The 17,828-nt window shown below is 39.7% G+C and overlaps 1 protein-coding gene across 1 annotated transcript; it reads right to left on the reverse strand.

Moving 5' to 3' along the window:
• slc45a3 (solute carrier family 45 member 3) lies at positions 1-17,608 on the reverse strand. The gene is made up of 8 exons (XM_003446523.5): positions 17,464-17,608; positions 9,451-9,904; positions 8,337-8,578; positions 6,733-6,845; positions 5,791-6,260; positions 5,447-5,712; positions 1,964-2,233; positions 1-634 (listed from the first exon to the last, which is right to left on the reverse strand). The coding sequence occupies exons 2-8, from the start codon at positions 9,608-9,610 to the stop codon at positions 491-493; spliced, it is 1,665 nt and encodes a 554-aa protein (XP_003446571.1). The 5' UTR covers positions 9,611-9,904; positions 17,464-17,608; the 3' UTR covers positions 1-490.
• Between the last annotated feature and the right edge of the window lie 220 nt (positions 17,609-17,828).

Below are 17,828 nucleotides of genomic sequence, written 5' to 3' on the forward strand. Positions count from 1 at the left end.
TGGGTAATTAGGTTACATGCTAGCTGTAAATGAATCTCCATAGCAGCCAAGCTGAGCATATGGATGAGGAGACTGCAGCAGAATGCACCACACAAGCAGTGTCAAGACTCCAGTGTTGTTTCTTAGCAACAGCACACGGCAGGATATCATTCCCTGTCATTCCCTATCCAAGAATACAAAAAAAAAAGTTATTTGATACAGTGTATTCTGTGTGCTGTGTCATTTAACTCACAATAAGAGTGATGGTAACACAGCATTCACAGACCGTATTGTATTAAAAAAAACCCACTACATTTGGCATGTGGTATGATCGTAAAGTGGCAGCATGATTCTTATGTGACTGCTTTATATCCAACAAGCTGCAGTAGGTCCTTGACTGTCTATAAAAAACCTGAAGAATGCTCTATGTTCCCCCACACGAGAACACTCAGGATCCACTGTTTCCAGCACATGACTCTTGTGTCGGCTGATGTTCCTGATGGAGACTCGATCAACACTGGAGGTCAGCATGGCTGTAGACAACTCTTCTGGCAAAGAGCAAAGCCAGCAGGCTGAAGCAGCAGGCGCAGGCCATGTACGCCCTCACGCTGTTAGTCAGCTGCACTATGGAACCGAGGCACATGGCTGGCAGCACCTTCAGGTAAGCAGAAGAAAAGACCTGCATTTTAAATGCATGACCACAATTTACAAAGCAGTCCTTTTGATGTTGTAAAATAGCCCATCTTCATCTCTGTTAACCGCAAAATTGTCTTAATTGCTTGACCTGATTTAACTGTCTAAGTGTATTTGCAGACATTATCAAAGAGAAGCATGGTATTCAGAGAATCCTGAATTCAAATCTATGGGAGGATTCTGCAGCAGCAAAGATGATGGTAAATGTTTAACTTCCAGGGGGAAAGAAAGTGTTTTTTAAAAAAAAAAACTTTTCACTTTTTTAGGTTTTACGTCCCACGGAGCATTGAAGTGAAAGTTCATTAAGATAATCCTTCAGAATGACTTCCAAAATAAGTGCCCAGGTGTCAGGGCGCTGGGTCTGTGACCCAGCATTTTGAGTTTGTTTTGTATTTTTGATTTCTTATGAGGTATTAGAGAAATGTTAAGTTCTAGTGTTTATAAAGACTATGTCATAGTTAGGTTTTGGTGTAGTTAATGTTATCACCCATGCTTCCTTTTTTAGGTGTCATTTCCTGTTTCCTGTGTAAGTCTGTCTTGTCCTCTATGTATAACTTTTAGTTATGTCCGTGTGTTTCATGTCTACATGTTCCATGTCCTATTGTCAAGCTCGTGTTGTCACAGTCTATGTCTCATTATGCTTCCTGTTTTATTTTGACAGTCTCTTGTTCTGTGTGTTTAGTTTTGCTTCCCCTGTGGCGTCATGTTCATTTGTGTCAGCTGTGTTCCCCAGGTGTTTCCACTTCCCTCATTACGCTTCTCTGTATTTGATCCTCTGTCTCCCTTTGTTCATTGTCGCATTGTCTGTTCATCTCGCCTCATGTTACATGGATGTCATGTTTCTCTAGTCTCGGTTATCTCAGGTTCTGGTCATGTTCATGTTAGATTTATGATTATCGTTAGAACTTTTCCATGTCTTGCGTTAGTTTTTCCCAGTTTTCTCAATTTATCATTTAGTTTCTCACCCCTGTGCTTTTGTTTTGTGGTAGTTATCAGCCTAAATAAACGGCTCACTTTTTGTTAAACTTTAGTCCTGTCCCTTGTGTATCTGCTTTTGGTTCCGCTCCTCAAACACACCAGCCAACCGGCAGGAGTATTTCAAGAAGCCAACCAAGCGGTGAGATTTGGTTGCTATATTTGGTATAACTTAACTTGATTAACTCCAACTTATTAACATAACTGATCAATAAATGCAATCAGCTGTTGAAACAAGATCTGAATATTCTTTATATCACATGAAATGAGATCAGGTACACCACCAATTAATTCGGCTCCAATTGCCCACCCATACCTGGGAGAGAAGGTACGCGCCTTCCAGTATTGCCATGTCAAAGCCCATCCCTCTGTTTGAGACTTGTGTGGAATCTGCTTCAGCTCTATCACCTCCAGCCACCAAAAGTGATAGATGTGGCGACTCAACCGAGGGCTCTGCCACAGGAAGTATCAGCCCCACTGCTTGGTGCTTAGCAGGTGGACCACATGAGGGAACAGGCTTAGTAAGTGTTGAGTCATTACTTTCAGTCCGCTCAAGAGGTCTGGGTCTGGATGACTTGAAGAAAATCTTAAAGAGAAAAGGTTACCAATTACATTCACTGTCATCACTAAACAATATCATCTGATGTAAGGGGGACTTACTATGTTTCTTGATTTTAATTGGTATGTGTATGTTCTTTTAATGTTCTTCAGAGGGTAAAAGATTTAATAGTCTGAATATCAAAGTAAACTTGAGCAAGATACTAAAGCCTGGGTTGCCCCTGATGCATCCATCAGAGTGTGTGTGACTGTTAGATTACCAGCACTTAGGCACAGGAAATGGTGCTTGTATGAATGCATGTGAAAATGGGCGAATGGGGCTTGTAGTAAGAAAGCACTTTGAGTAGAAAACCACTATATAAACAGGGGCGGATCTAGAAGGGTGGCATGGGGTGGCAAGTGCCACCCTAAAATGATCCCTTGCCACCCCAAGTGCCACCCCAGTTTTGCATATGACAGTGTTGTTTATTAAAATAAGATAGCATTAACAGTTTGAGCGTAGTTACAGTCAACAGTGAATATAAATGCTAAAACTGAATATATTGCATAGTGTTCCCCCCATCCACAATTAACAAATGGTTCAGCCCATAGCAGGGACCGGCTTTTTTCTTGTTTTCAGTAGCAAGCGGTGTTTATGATTGTGCCAGAGCACATTTTGAACAACACCATGGGAATTTCGGATTTTACACAGGTGGTTGGATGTTACACTCTGGAAATGGAAGGAAGGTGAGTGTTATTAACCCTCTGTGGTTCACGGACATGCTGCACCTCCAAATCACATGACTGATGTAGGCTGACATAGCAACAAGCTGCAGCCACGCTGAGTCTCTGTTTCAGCCCACATTGAAAGTTCGGACTTAAAAGTTTTTAAGTTTTAATTACAGGCCAGTAAATCCAGAGTTGTGGTAATATATATAAGCCATGCTTTTTACTAAATACTGTCATCACGTTTGTGTGTGTGTGTGTTTTAAGCGTTTTCTAAGGACAGCGTGAAAACAGTAAAGAAAGGGAAAAAAAGCCACCGCTTTCCTATCGGTGGAAAAATGCACCATGTCGACCAATTTTAAAAAAAAGTCAACACGTGGGATTTGGTTGTTTAGGAAGAGGGGAGAGTTTTGGGAGTGACGGTAATGGCAGCGAGACAGAGCGAGCGAGTGAGAGAGAGAGAGTTTTTAGATGTGGGAGATTTGTGACGTTTAGTGTGGAGTGTATACTTAGTGTGTTGTGTTGTGTTGTCTTGTGTAGTTGTTCTGTTGTGTAGTCGTTTTGTTTTGTGAGTCAGTGAGGGCACTAATGAATGTCACAAAGGCACATTGCAGTGTAAACACTGTCACTAAGTAGAAAACCAGCAGAGTGATACACCTCCTGTTGTCAGGCCTGCAGGTTTATCCCTGTGCTGCTCTCCTCTGTCTTTTGGTGGACAATCTTTTTTTACTGGCACACATTTTGTGGGGCATCTTATTGCGAAACCTGATTGTTCTCTCATTTTAGTTTTAGTAATATTTTTAAATGGTTGTACAAAATGAAAAAAACGGCAGGTGTATTGGCTGCATTTTTAGATAAATAGTTGTATATGTTTACAAAATGTACAATTTATATTTGCATTTCAAGTTATAAAAATTTACTCAACATGTCTGTGGTTTTTTTTTACAGTAAAAAAATACTACTAGGATTTTAAGTTCTTTGTGTGATTTCAGATCAGTAGTACTAATGCAGTATGTCAGTGAAAAAACCTAAATTCAGTTGAGCTGAAAAGAATGATACCAAACAAGGCAAGGGGAAAAAATAAAAAGAAACAATTTGAGGGTGAAATACAAACGTAAACTCAAAAGGAGTCAAAAATGGCCGGTTGTATTTCAGACCTCAGTGGGTCAATCCAACAAATCATGAAAAATTAGGTTTAAATTTTTGTTCATGACAGTGCAGATTTCTGACATTTTGTGTAATTTAAGCATGTAACAATTTGATTATTTTCTAACAAAAAACAGTGTGAAACTTAAGTTAGACTTGTGTTTGTAAATGAACCGCCCCATGTTGTGTAGCTTTCTGGATTTTATACTTATTGGGCTACATATTTATTTATTATACAGGCTATACAGTACATAACATCAAAACTCACATGTTTTATGTAACTAAAGTGTGTAATTATGTGGGCTACAGACAATAATTAAGTTATAGACTATATTTATATGAAAAACGTGTATACTTACTGCATTTGAATCATTTTAACCATATGTAACCACCTGCATATGTGTTTGGGGGAAAAAAAAGGCTTTGATTTTGCCACTCCATTTGATTTCTTTGCCACCCTCATGCCACCCTAAGAAAATTTCTCTAGATCCGCCCCTGTATATAAATACTAGTCCATTTACCATTCTAGCAATGTACAGCCTGCCAAATTTAATGACTGAATAATTGACCAGACTGAACAGTGTGATTAAAGGCTGCGAAAACCAATCAACAGCCGAAGGTGGGTTGCTGAGGACCAATTGGTGGCTCCAATTTGGAGCTACAAAGAAGAGTTTCTTAGAAAAATACTTTAAAATAGTTTTTGATGTGTGTGTCACTTTCTTTGCGACTTGCTAATAATTTGGAGAACAATTATAAATAATTGTATATTAATTGTAATTAAATAAATAATATAAATTAACAGCAGGCAGGTAGCTTGTCTCATGCTAACTGTTAGCTGATGCTAACTTGACTTGCCTTGTGATTTCTTAGTTGTTGTAACAATGGTAATTATGCCCCAAAGATACCTGACCCCAAAAAGGTCAGGCATATACACCCATCAAGTGCTGAAGCAGCATCCACAACAAGTTCCTGTGATGCCATGCTAAATAGTAAAAAGAAAATACACGTCTGTCCGTTCTAACGTTTAAGATTTAAGAGGATGCATTTTCTTTTCACCATGACTGTAAGTGGTTTAATTCTCAAAGTGAAATGCATGCAATGGTAAGTTAAACAGAGCTGTTATGAGCTAAATGTAAGGTTTAATTATATGCACCGAATGTAAAATTCTGGATCAGTGCTGATGTTAAAAAGAACAATCTGACTGACAGCAAATATTCATATTCTTTCTTTTGATTTTGTTGCTTTTTATTTCCAACAAATAAATATTAAAAGATTTTTTTTGTATCCTTTTCCTCACAAACACTGGACTTCCTGAATATTCATTCTTCATTCTTGCAGAATTCCCACTATATCACACACAAGGCTGCACACTGTGTAAGTAAGAACTAACCTGTCTGTCTGAGTGATAGAGACACAGCAGTGTGTATGGCAGCACCTGCAGGACACAGAGTGTGTACCCCGTCACAGCAGCCATGACAGTGACCATCATCACACTGTCTGAGACACTCATGACGGTGGTGGCCAACAGCAGAAGAGCCACCCCACTAATGTATACCACTTTGGCTCCCAGCAGAGCCACCCAGCGGTCCATTAGCGTAGAGCACAGCACCGACACGGCACACTGCAGGAAGAGAGCCAGACTGGCCATGCGCACACCTGGACAAGAATCAAGTGGTTTTAATGCAAAACATAATCTTACTGACTGACTTCAGCGGTTGGAAGAACTTACCCTACCTTCATCATAGTGTTTCCTTTCCTGTGATTTTGGATCTGCACCCGGCACTCCCTGGTACAATCCCTCCCCCATAAAGTCAGCGAAGAAGAGCATAACACTCATCAGTGCCATCCAACTACACACCTCTGCCACAAAAAGTCTCCATATGACCTGTGGCACATGTATGCACACCGCATACAAATGATGCAGCATTGAAAGACTCTCTGATGCACATCGACACAGCACATCACGTAAACAACGAGGCCGAGGTAGGAAGGGGAACGGGCAGCATCTGCTCCTCAAACTTTTTAAAGGGGGATGAACAAGAATCTTCCTCTCTCCTCTGACTCCTGCTTCCTCCCTGATGCAGGTTGTGGAGAGGAGGCAGCTGAAAAATAGGAGGGTGAGCAGGGTGTAAACAAAGGCCTCCTGCCCTCCCAAATATGCTGCTATGGGCGCCTGGCTCCAGTCCACGGCAGGAAGCAAAAACCTGAAAAAATAAATTTTAAGGGTTGCAATATTAGGTCTTTTAGGTCTGTTCACTTACTTGGATGCTGTGACTGTATTGTGCCTGTTGGAGAATTTTTATCTTACTATTAATACAGCTGTACCATAGGTACAGCAACTGATATAATGATTTGTCTTTGTCCTGTCTTTCTCCCCTCACCCCCAACCGGTCGCAGCAGATGGCCCCGCCCCTCCCTGAGCCTGGTTCTGCTGGAGGTTTCTTCCTGTTAAAAGGGAGTTTTTCCTTTCCGCTTTCTCGCCAAAGTGCTCACTCATCGGGCTCATCTGATTTTTAGGGTTTTCTCTGTATTTCTCTGTATTATTGGTATTATAGCCAAGGTCTTACCTTACAATATAAAGCACCTTGAGGTAACTTGGCACTATATCAATATAACTGAACTGAACTGAAGTATGAGACACAACCAGTTAGGGAGAAAAGATAATAAGTGGCTTACCCCAAGCATCCCCCCAGGCTTGTCATCAGGGAATTAACTGAGAATGCTTTTCGGTTTTCTTCCTCCCCGGGGAACAGGTCTGACAGCAGGGCAAGCAGTAGGGTGAGACAGGCCTGAGGAGACAACCTGAGAGTTAGCTGACACATGTAATTATGATACTCAACCAAAGCCTCCGAAATGAACAAAGTCTTATTCTTTCAGAAATAAAAAATAATAATACAAGTCGAAAATTGCCAAAATTATTAAGTGAACCAGGAAGGTCTAGATTAGATTTTAGAGGTACAAAAACTCATTCATAACTTCATTAACTACAAATTTAGCCTCGGGACAGAGAATCTCCTACAGTAAATAAGGCTCATTTAGGGCAGCAGCTATTGATTAATTTAACAATAAAATATTCTATCAATTATGAACTGCTCATTTGTTTCCATTTTAGAAGCCGCAATGTTTTTAACAGTTTAACTGCAGCTGTCAAAAATAATAAAATAAGGTACAGTATATATATATGTATACATAAATATATATATATATATTTATGTATATACAGCAGGCTTGCTACAAGGCTGATGTTATCTGGCAGTAAAACGAGTTCTGTTGTATTTGTTGGATGACGCAGATTACGTGTGTGTTCATGTGAATGTGTTTTTGTACATCTGTGTGGGCCTACGTGTATGTGGTCACTGCAATGAAGAAAAACGAGTATTTCAGCATTCTGAAATACTCGGTTTTTTGTGCCATTGAAAACAGACATTCTGATGGTGCAGATATTAATAATGTCCAGCCTAACAGCCCCAGGTCAGTGGCTCCTCTGAAAAATAATGTTATGAAAGTGCTGAAATGAATATGATCTAGTACCCATGCCCTACTTTAGATTCGTCCCTGCTTGCTGCAGGTATTACAGGATGGCTGCTGCTAACCTTCAGCATGCTGCCTGATTTAAACATTGTTTAAGTTAAGAGTTCATCTACATATTTTATTACAACTTCTGTAGCTTTCCTGCAGATTTTTTTCAGTGTAAAACAAACAGAGGTGGATTGAGCAGCTACAAAGTTTACTTTCCTTCATGTCAGTAGTTGTTAAACAGGTGCCTTGATGAGGGACTGCTGCTAGCTTTTCCCAGTAAAGGTTTTAATGGTGATTACAGGAACAAGCACTGCTGTTTTAGACAACAAAACATTTTCTTTTACTACCCCGTAGCTCACTGTCTCGGTAATGGCTCCACCTCTTTGCTCTTTGTGGGGTGAGTTTGTAGACAGACAAAGAACTGATGTCCAGGATTTTTTTTTTTAATAATCTACACATTTGGATTACTAGATGAACTGTTACAGCCCCAGGCTCATTTAATATATTTACATCAACCGGGTTGCAGTAATGACCTGCTATGCAGGGTATCTCCTGTACAGAGGAGCTGTCGACTGCACAGACCCATTTGCCTTCTAGGACACGAGACTGTGCTCTGTCCATGTTGGTTACAACTGGACCCCTGGAAGAGATCCCTGTTAATCCCTCATCTAGTTCCCAAGAAGCACGAGGATAAGAATTAATAGTATAACTGAGAATATAATTTTTATTTTTGTACAACTTTACTTGTAAAGTTTACTCACCTGTGCACAGAACTCGACAAGACACACAGCTGCAGCCTGCACGCCAGCTTGCACCCAGTGAGGGTGCTGTGGTGAAATCAGTAGAGTCAGCCGCCTGGCTTGGGGAATGATTTGCAGGCCTAGCAAAACTCCCAGGCTCAGGATCCAGATAAAGGGCCTGCGTCGACCGAAGCGCCCTCTCCAAGAATCACTAGCTGAGCCAATCATGGGTATAAAGATCAAGCCCAAAACTGGAGTCACAGCTGGCAAAAAGAAAGACCCTGTTAACCTTCTTAGTGGTCCTCAAAACTCAATCAGGAAAGCATCAGAATGGATCTAGTGATTATTTTTATGGTATAATGCAGTTAAACTTCTGTTGTAGTGGTACTTTATCTGCACTGACGACGTTACAGATACCAACAGTCTGGGAAACGTTTACAGCCCGCCCAGCGAAAGTAAAGTTAGCTAGTTAGTTAGCTAACAAGAAAATCATTATTTAAATTTTTCAGTTTAACTTAGGACTTAGGTGTATCCATTTGCTTAGCTTAATAAATATTAGCTTCCTGCTATCTTGCTGACAAATGGCCACAGTACTCAGGGTTCTCCTGTGTCATTGCTTTGTTGTTTTTGATGAAGCTGCATGCTCATTGGCTAACGAGGTGTGAATCACGTGTTGTTAACCAATGACTGTTCGATTTTAAAACCAGAGACGACCATTATTATTAGGCAACCAATATGGCAGCCTTGAAAAAACTCAATGTAAGGCTTCAAAACAAGTCTTGACAAAGCAACAGGTGATGTCACAGTTGCTACGTCCATCTTTGATTCTGTCCATGGCTCAAAGTCGTTATTGAAACTAAGCTACCTAAGAGCCACTTTTTCTAGTTTTAAACATTTATATAAAAAACTATTGATGATGACAAATCATTATATAATGACAAAACTACATGAAGCTATGTTTTTGAATAAATTTCCTAGTTTGTAGTTGTAGACATGCAGGTCGTCAGCACTTTGCCAGGGGGTGCTGCAGCACCGTTAGCACCCGTAGTTCAAATTACAAACAAATGTTTCAAAAACACAATCAGAACAGCTATAAAATTGTAATGCTCATGTGGTGTTTTTTTCCTCCACTTACCAAGCATCATAGTCATGTAGCGTTCCTCCATGCCGGCCTGCAGCAGTAGAGGTGGGATGTAGACAGTCCCTGCAGCCATGCACACCTCCAGGCCACATGATAAAGTGTTCACTAGCAACAACTTCCACATCTGACACTGAAACCACTTTTTCACAACCATCTTTGCTCCTGGCTCTTCAATTTTTTCTTTAGTGTCTTATTTGAATGTACGGATGTCTTTAGTCCTGATATGAAATATTAAGTTAATGTAAAGACAACTATTAAACAAAGGGGTTTCCCAGAGGGGTTTTGGCTGGTCATCAGTTTTGGACAGCTTCCTTGTCATGATGTGCTTTGTGAGTGAAGAGGTCATCAGAGAACAGCAAAGACAACTTTCTTAAGTTTCCTTTTTATTTGAGGTTCCATTAGCGCCCCAGCAGAGGCTGGCATCTTCATCTGCCAGTGTGGTGTCTTCCTGCGTAATTCAAAGAAAAGCACAGCAAAGCCTGAAAAAATCTTTGAGTTGTAAAATCTTGAAAAAGATTACCTTCTATATCTAAATGTGAAATGGGGAAAAGTCATTTTGTTCAATCTATTAGCAAAACCTCAACTCCCATTTTAGACATTCACCAACTCACATCAATCTACTGAGTCATTTTCTGTTGGGGAAACCATCGGTGTGAACTAAAACTAAACTTAGAATTAAAGAAACACTGAAGAAAAATTAAATAAAAACTAGACTTTTGAACAAGATGAAGACTGACTGAAACAATACTGTGTATCAAGGTATTTATAGGTAACTAAAAACTAAAAGTACACGTGAAAAACTTTTTAGTTAACTAAAATAAAATAAAAACAGACTTTAGAAAAGACTAACTCTAAAAACTACTTCGAACAATTTTGTGAATTTCGAAAACAGAGTAAAATAAAAACATGCAGGTGACATGCTTAGTTTTACTACCTGTATGTATTGGTATGTTAAAACATGTAATACAACTTGTTTTTTTTCTGTCACTCACATTAATAAAGGATATTTGTGGTTTTAATGAGAAATCTTGTTCTTAGTGGCGGGTAATTTGACAATTAAAAGGATTTTAACTGGTTCAGTATTTATTCCTGATAGAACTTTCTGAGTTCCTTTCATTTTTTAGGAAATATCGTCACTGTTCAGAAATCTATAAACATAAATATAAATATGGTTTCAGTGTGTTTCTTGCTGTCTAATGTCATTTAAACTATTATCTATAGATTTCAGTGAAGGTGTAAAGATGACTGTAAAATCATCTGGTTTTGAGGACTTTTGAGCCTACAGTCTGAGCTAGTCTTATCCATAAGTGTCCCTTCCTCACATCAGTACACACCTTAGAAGCACTTTGTTGTTTCTTAGGAAAATGAATAGTACCTTTAGGCATTAGACGTAGAGAGGTATAGAATGTAAGGTGTGTCAGGGATATAGATGATTATTATGGTCTAAAGTGTTGCTGTAAGTACACAGAGCTTTATTGCTCTCTGAATTCTCACAATGTTAATGGTCCTGAGAATGAACGACAAAGAAAACTGCATAATTTGTTAATATGTAACAGTGTGTTTCTTTATGGTATGTATGCCTCCTACTTACTGTAAGCTATTGCACACAATCCATTCATTTGCTAATCTTTCCATCTGGCACACTGTGTGTGTGCATGTGTGTTATTCACTCACTTGTTAAACCAGAAGCTCTTCTTTCTCTGAGACACACTCTAAACATTAAGCAATAAACCACTAGTATTTTTATTTCCACTTGCCTCATGAAAGTCCTTTGATCTCTCTTCGAGCAGCAAAAGTTGTTTGAAAAGCCAGCAGTGTCCACTGGTGTCCTTCCTTTAAAGTTCAGTAGCCTGTGGTGTATACAGCTGTGTATGTGCCGCAAATGACAACAAAGAGAAATACACTCCTGTAACAGGTGAGATTCTTACTCACGTCACGCTTTCTGTTAAGGATGTGGGCGGGCCTTTGGTGTCATCAGCGCTACAGGTAGTGCTGACATTCCTATGTTGGGTTTGTTCTTACATGTGTGTTCATATGATTTGCTCAGCTACTGTTGGTTTGTAAAGGGTGATACTTGTTGGGGCTACATTTGGAATAACTGAAAAATGTGTTCATTGTATTATTTTTTTTAACTATTACTAACTTACTTTGAAACTCAGCCCTCGGCAAGCTATAGTGCATTTCCTTTTGTCACTTCCTGTAACTGTAGCTGAAGCCCGATGCAAATTATTGCATACTGCTCTGACTGGTTCAACAATAAATAAATGAATAAATAAAACGATCATTGTTTTTCGTGTAAGCCAACCAATCCAAACTCCTTATTTTTATGTCTGTCTTTTATATTTATTTCTCTGTCATCACACCTTTCCCTCGGATTAAGAGTTTTGGTGTCTTCCTCGACAGCACTCTCTCCTTCAAGGCACACAGAAATAATATCACAGGGTCTTCTTATTTTCATCTTAGTAATTTTAACCGCCTTTGTCCTTCACTCACTCCAAACAGTACCGCCATACCTGTCACTGCTCTTGTCACATTTTGTTTAGATTACTGTAATTCCCTTCTCTATGGTCTACCTCATAAATCTCTCCATAAACTGCAGTTAGTTCAAAATTCAGCTGCTCGTATTATATCCAGAATTGGATCCACTGAACAAATAACACCTGTTCTTAAACAGCTCCATTGGCTTCCAGCTCACCTAAGTGTGAATTTCCTGCTTCTTACTTTCAAAGTGCTTCATAACCTCGCTGCTCCATATTTATCTGATCTTCTCCATGCGTACTCACCCTGCTCTTCTTCAGCTTCCCTTCTGTCTGTTACACCTGCTCGCCTCACTACCATGGGACTCAGAGCCTTTAGTTGCTCTGCTCCGAGTCCTTGGAATGCACTTCAACCAAATCTCCCGACTACAAACTCTCTCTCTGCTTTAAAATGACATCTTAAAACCGATCTATTCAGAATTGCATACCCTTTATTATTACTTGTATTTTTTACCTCGATTAACTTTTATAGGTTTTTTTTGTATTTGCTTACCTTATGTTTTTATTTTGTTGTACTAATGTAAGTTGACCTTGAAGTTCTTTAAAGGCGCCTGTAAATAGAATGTATTATTATTATTAGTAGTAATTTTTTATGAGTAAATGGCATGTCCCTTCTTCATGTTGGTACACACCTTAGCAACAGTTTGTTGATTCTTAGGAAAATGAGTAGTACCTTTGGCCTAGCAACAGTTCTTCATGCTAGTCTTGAAATGATGTCATACAGCCAAACAAGGAAAATGCTAATAATGGCTGCTCTACAGACGTGTCATTGGAATATTGCAGAGGTGGAAATGTTGGAGGTAATTGTGCTATAATATAACAAAATATTATTTTAGTCTGAAATAACTATGGCTAACTTGTCACATTAGTGTCTTGTTGCTATTACAAGAGGACAGGGCTGGACTGGTTATGTCACATGTGGGGGATTTTCCCAGTGGGTCGATGTACTTTGGGGCGGATGGAATGATCAAAGGGCAGCTGCGCACCCACCCTTCAAGCACTGACAGGATCCCATTGGTTCATTTTCATTACCAACACTGTGTTGCCCAGTTAATCTCTTAAAGCAAACAGCCCCTCCCCTACATTAACTGTGCACTCATGCAACTTGTGAGAGTTTTGTGTGGAAGTAGTGGAGCTGAAAAGCTAAGAAAGAGAAAGGAAAAAAATAGATGCCAACATGTTAGCTGTCAGTGATGCTGCTGCTGCACCATCCACTGTAGTACCAGCAACAACTAGTAACAAAGCCTCACAGTCACAGGAGGATGCTAATGTTGGCAACAGCTGTGGAGAAGTGAGGAAGGAGGGACAGAATCCCAACAACAGAGTGAGGAAGAGACAGAGGAAGGTGAAACCGATGTGTTACAAAATAAATGGAGGGACATAATTAGGAAGGGAGAGATTCAAAGAAGATGAATGGCTACTTTGACTAAGAGCAACTCCTGATGGCTAAAGTGTAGCTTTTAGCAGTACAGTGCAACTAAGAAGGAACTTGCTTTTCTGAGGAACTCAAAAGAATTTTCTTCGATAATAACATTCTGTTGTATTTCGGACCTAGCAACACTGTCAGACAAAAACTGGTTCACCCCAAGGGCAAACGCACCCAAGCACAAGCTAAACAACATAGTGTATGTGATGCAGTGCACTGAGAAATGCTTGAACCAATATATAGGAAACAGTCACTCCACAAACGCACGGCACAACATAGGAGAACTGGCACAACAGGATGAGACTCAGTGATACACCTGAGGAGTAATATGCTTCGTAAAAAATAATTTATTTTATTTTAGAGTACTTTGAAGTAAGTTGAAGTTGAAGTGAGGGAAAGAAAAAAAAGGAAACCATGAGTCTAACCAGACCATAACAAATACAGAGGCTCACAAACATGCCATTGACTTCACAATGAGCAAACAGCAGAGCGCATGAATGTTCTTGGTAGAAAACAATGTACCTAAAACTTTGTGGGAAATGTGAAATTGACCATGATGAATCCGCAGCTTTATTAGACACAGAATTTTTGGAACAATATATGGAGGTGATCACGGGCTCAGAGGGCCTCACAGCCCTATTTCAAAGCCTCTGAAACGATTCAAAATAAACATTTGGAGAACATGTTCAATGTATCGAGAGGAGGTTGCCAAGCAGGTGTTACAAGCCCCTTTCGTTGCCATTCAAGCGGATGACACAATACACAGTTTGTTCATTGCAATCGGCATGCTCAGGAAGACTCTCTGACTTGAAAGTGTTTATTATCAGATTTATTTGCATCTTTTTTTTTTTTTTCCAATTTTTTTCATTACTCAGACATAAAAGGAAGGAGACTGATCCAGGATGGGACAGCGAAGTCTACGACATGTCTGTGCATCTGGAGGATGACATGTTTCTACAGTTTTTGAAGTTTTTCCACAAGCTGATGCCAGAAAAATGACAAGTAGATGCAGACCATCATCTGTGCAGTGGTCAACTTCAAAAACAGAGGACAACTGAGAGAGAGAAGGGGAAAGAGAAGACACAATAGCATAGAAGAGGGAGAGCATCGTGTCTAAATGATAAAAACAATGCTGCTGCTTTAATGATGGAGACAGGTAACACTGTGGTTGTGCAGATACAAGAGAGATTCTGGAAGAATGATCACCTTATTGCAGCGTAACATCTGGACTTTGTCCCATGATTTCCCAGTGCTGCACTTGAATGCCCCATCAAAATATGGCCAACTGCAAATAAAGGGTAGGTAGAAACCGAACTGAAATCAATGTACAGTCACCTCCCATTAGCCTCGAGTCAGTTTTGATCCACCCTCTGCCTGCCACATCCCTGTTTCCAAATACTAAAGCCCCTTTTCCATTAGTACCTACTTGGATCAATTTGGCACAGTTCGCGAAGGTTTTAGGGGTTTTCCGTTAGGTCATAGTACCTGGTACCAGGTACTTTTCTAGTACCTGCTCGGCCAGGGTTTCAAGTGATTTGAGCAGGTACTAAAATGTGACGTTGTCAGACTGCATGCCACAGATTGGCTGGTCAGTAGTATCACTCAATCGAAATCCAGCAATGGCTACAAAAAACCGATCCCATGGTCCTAGAGTCTGACGAAAAGCCACAGACCGAGCAGCAGGTACATTTCTGCTTCGACGTCCATTTTTCTTGTAGCGTTGTAGCGTTCGTGTGACCCTCAGATGGGTTGCTATGACAACAATCACGCACATTAGGTAGTACTGAAATGTAATGAAAAAACCAGTCGGTACTGATGTGCAGAAGGGGCTTATGATATCTACTAATGCTAAGCAGCAACACCCCAAACGCAGTGGGGAGGTCAGGTTCATGACGTGGAAGTTTAAGGGAATTGACTCACTTTTGTAGTCAGCCTCAATTGGCCATTAGAGGAACTGTAGCTGTTGGTTTTCTGTTTTTGTGTTTTTAATGTCGGCTTCATTCTTCAGATTTCTGCTTGGCTGAAAGTTGCTAAAAACTCTCCCTATCCCACACATACACCCTGTAATTAACACAACTGAACACTGTAGGGGAGACCGGGGATAGTTGTAACATTTTTGACATTTCTGTCTGTAAATTGGAGCTCTTTTAAGTTAGTGGATTCAAAATGTAATGCAAAGTATTTACATGTCTCTGCTATTAAATAGTGCAGCTATTTTCTCTGCAGCACAATTACCCATTGCATGGTATGGTCTCAAACACAAAGAGTGAAATGTTACAATTAACCCCATAGTCTGGGTTAGTTGTAACATATCCTGGGGTGAAATGTAACACAATGAAATAAGGGTACTAACAAAACATTAACATGTAATCTTTGTTTATTCAACACATGAATGCACTTAGAGCCATTTATGTAGCTATGTGTGTGTGTGTGACAGAATGCAGAAATCTAGCTTTTGAACATATTCCAACCCCCCAAAAAGACAAATTATGGAATTTTATTCAACTGAATATTTCATTAATTTTGGTTGGTCTTCCTTGAGTTTGGCCTCATTGGCTCAGTGGGCATTATAACCTACAACTCTTGCACCAATTTTGAACATAACAATGAAGCTGAAAAAATGTAGTTGTGCACCAGCATTGCAATTCCATTACTTTTTATCATGGCTTACCTTGGTGTGGTTTGCAAAGTGCTTCAGAAAGATGAGGAAATCTGTCTCTTGCACCCATCCTGATTTATTTCCACTACCAATACTTCCTACTGGTCCATCTCTGACACAGTGGTCTGCATAATGTATGTGTGGGAACACAAACAGTGGAGGAATTGTGTTGCCAATGGCATTAACCGCATATACAAAGGTGACCAGTGAACCTCTCTCTGCTGATGTCGTTGCCCCAACTTGTTTAATATAAGTTAAAGTAATAGTGTGGTAAGTTGTAACATCTGCATTATTGTTACAACTAACCCAGACTGTTGCTGTTACAACTGACCCAGACTCCTATAGCCATGAACTAGCTAACATTACAGCCAACGGCTAAAACATTAGCACTAAAGACCTACACAGAATATATCCCCATAGACATACAAATAACATAATTTAAGTTTGATGAATTTAACTGCAAAGCAGATAATGCTATTAGAAATTGAAATAAAGTAGAAAAACTTACTTTTTGGCATGCAAATTACTTTTTTTCGTGTTAAATTGTCTGTGTTTGACAAAATGTGCTGATTTTTCACATGTGATAGCAGAACTGAACTGGGCATGCACAGGATGAGTCACATCATTTGAAACTTAGCTCTGATTGGAGAAATTGGAAGTGTTACAACTGACCCACGTTACAACTGTCCCCGGTCTCCCCTACAACTGTACACAATTTACAAATGCAAAATTCATAAGCTTTTGATTCACTGGTCAATGCATCTTTTTAACCTTTGTGATAATTTCTCATGTTTTTAGCATTTAAAGTCAGTGACTGCAGCAGAGGTGTCAGCTTATTACAGCTCTAGCAAGAAACTGAAAAAGCAATCGACTACTTCTTCTTTTTTGTTTTTTCCTGCCATTGATAGGCAGCACTTCAGTTTTCAGGAGTGAATAAAATGCTGTTTTCTTTGACTACCTTCCATTTTTGATTATAGCTTTATGACCTTTATATCTGTTTGAACTTTATACCAGTGCGACAGCATGGACATGTGGAACTAAAGAACTCTATTGTGTACTGTCTGTGTCGGTTCTCAGTCATCCAGGTCATCCAAGGGGCTTGGAAAGAAAAGCGACTGGACTTCTTTAAGTTTGTTGAAGATTTTTCATCTCTCATCTGAGAAGCTTCTACAGTTCTGAAGAAGCCTTTCAAGCTCTGTAGTCTATTTACTTTTTATTCAAAAATTTCTACACATTAGAAAAGAAGTCCTAGAGCCCCAAAGCTACAGAGCATGCTGGTTTCTGAAGTCACAATAGAGGGAAAGATAGCTGTGTAACAAAAACAGTGTTGGCGCGTTGGAGACAATAAAACTGCAGACAGTAAAAATAAAATCAATATTACTCACTTTGTTATTCCAAGTAAAACGAGCATGTTGCCGTCTGGTTCTCAGTCATTGGCTTCTACTGCTGTGACCTTAAATAGGACTTGGTTTGTGTATTTGTGTGTTCAACTCATAGTGTTAACAATGCAGCAATAAAAAGTGCTGAGGAGCCGAGATGTACACAAGTTGTCAAAAAGGGAAGCTGAGAGGGAACGTGCTTATGCCTTCACACAAAGAAGCACAAGCACAGACAGCAGAGAGAGTATTGGTGCCATGCACAGACTGTTGTGTCAGAGCAAACATGGGGAAGTTTAGTGTTGCAAGGTCGAGAACTCATAGCTATACATGCCTAGACGCTGTCAGAATCATAGATACAGTTAGGCTGCATT

Source organism: Oreochromis niloticus, linkage group LG5 (genome assembly GCF_001858045.2).
Source record: "Oreochromis niloticus isolate F11D_XX linkage group LG5, O_niloticus_UMD_NMBU, whole genome shotgun sequence".
Classification (NCBI taxonomy): domain Eukaryota; kingdom Metazoa; phylum Chordata; class Actinopteri; order Cichliformes; family Cichlidae; genus Oreochromis; species Oreochromis niloticus.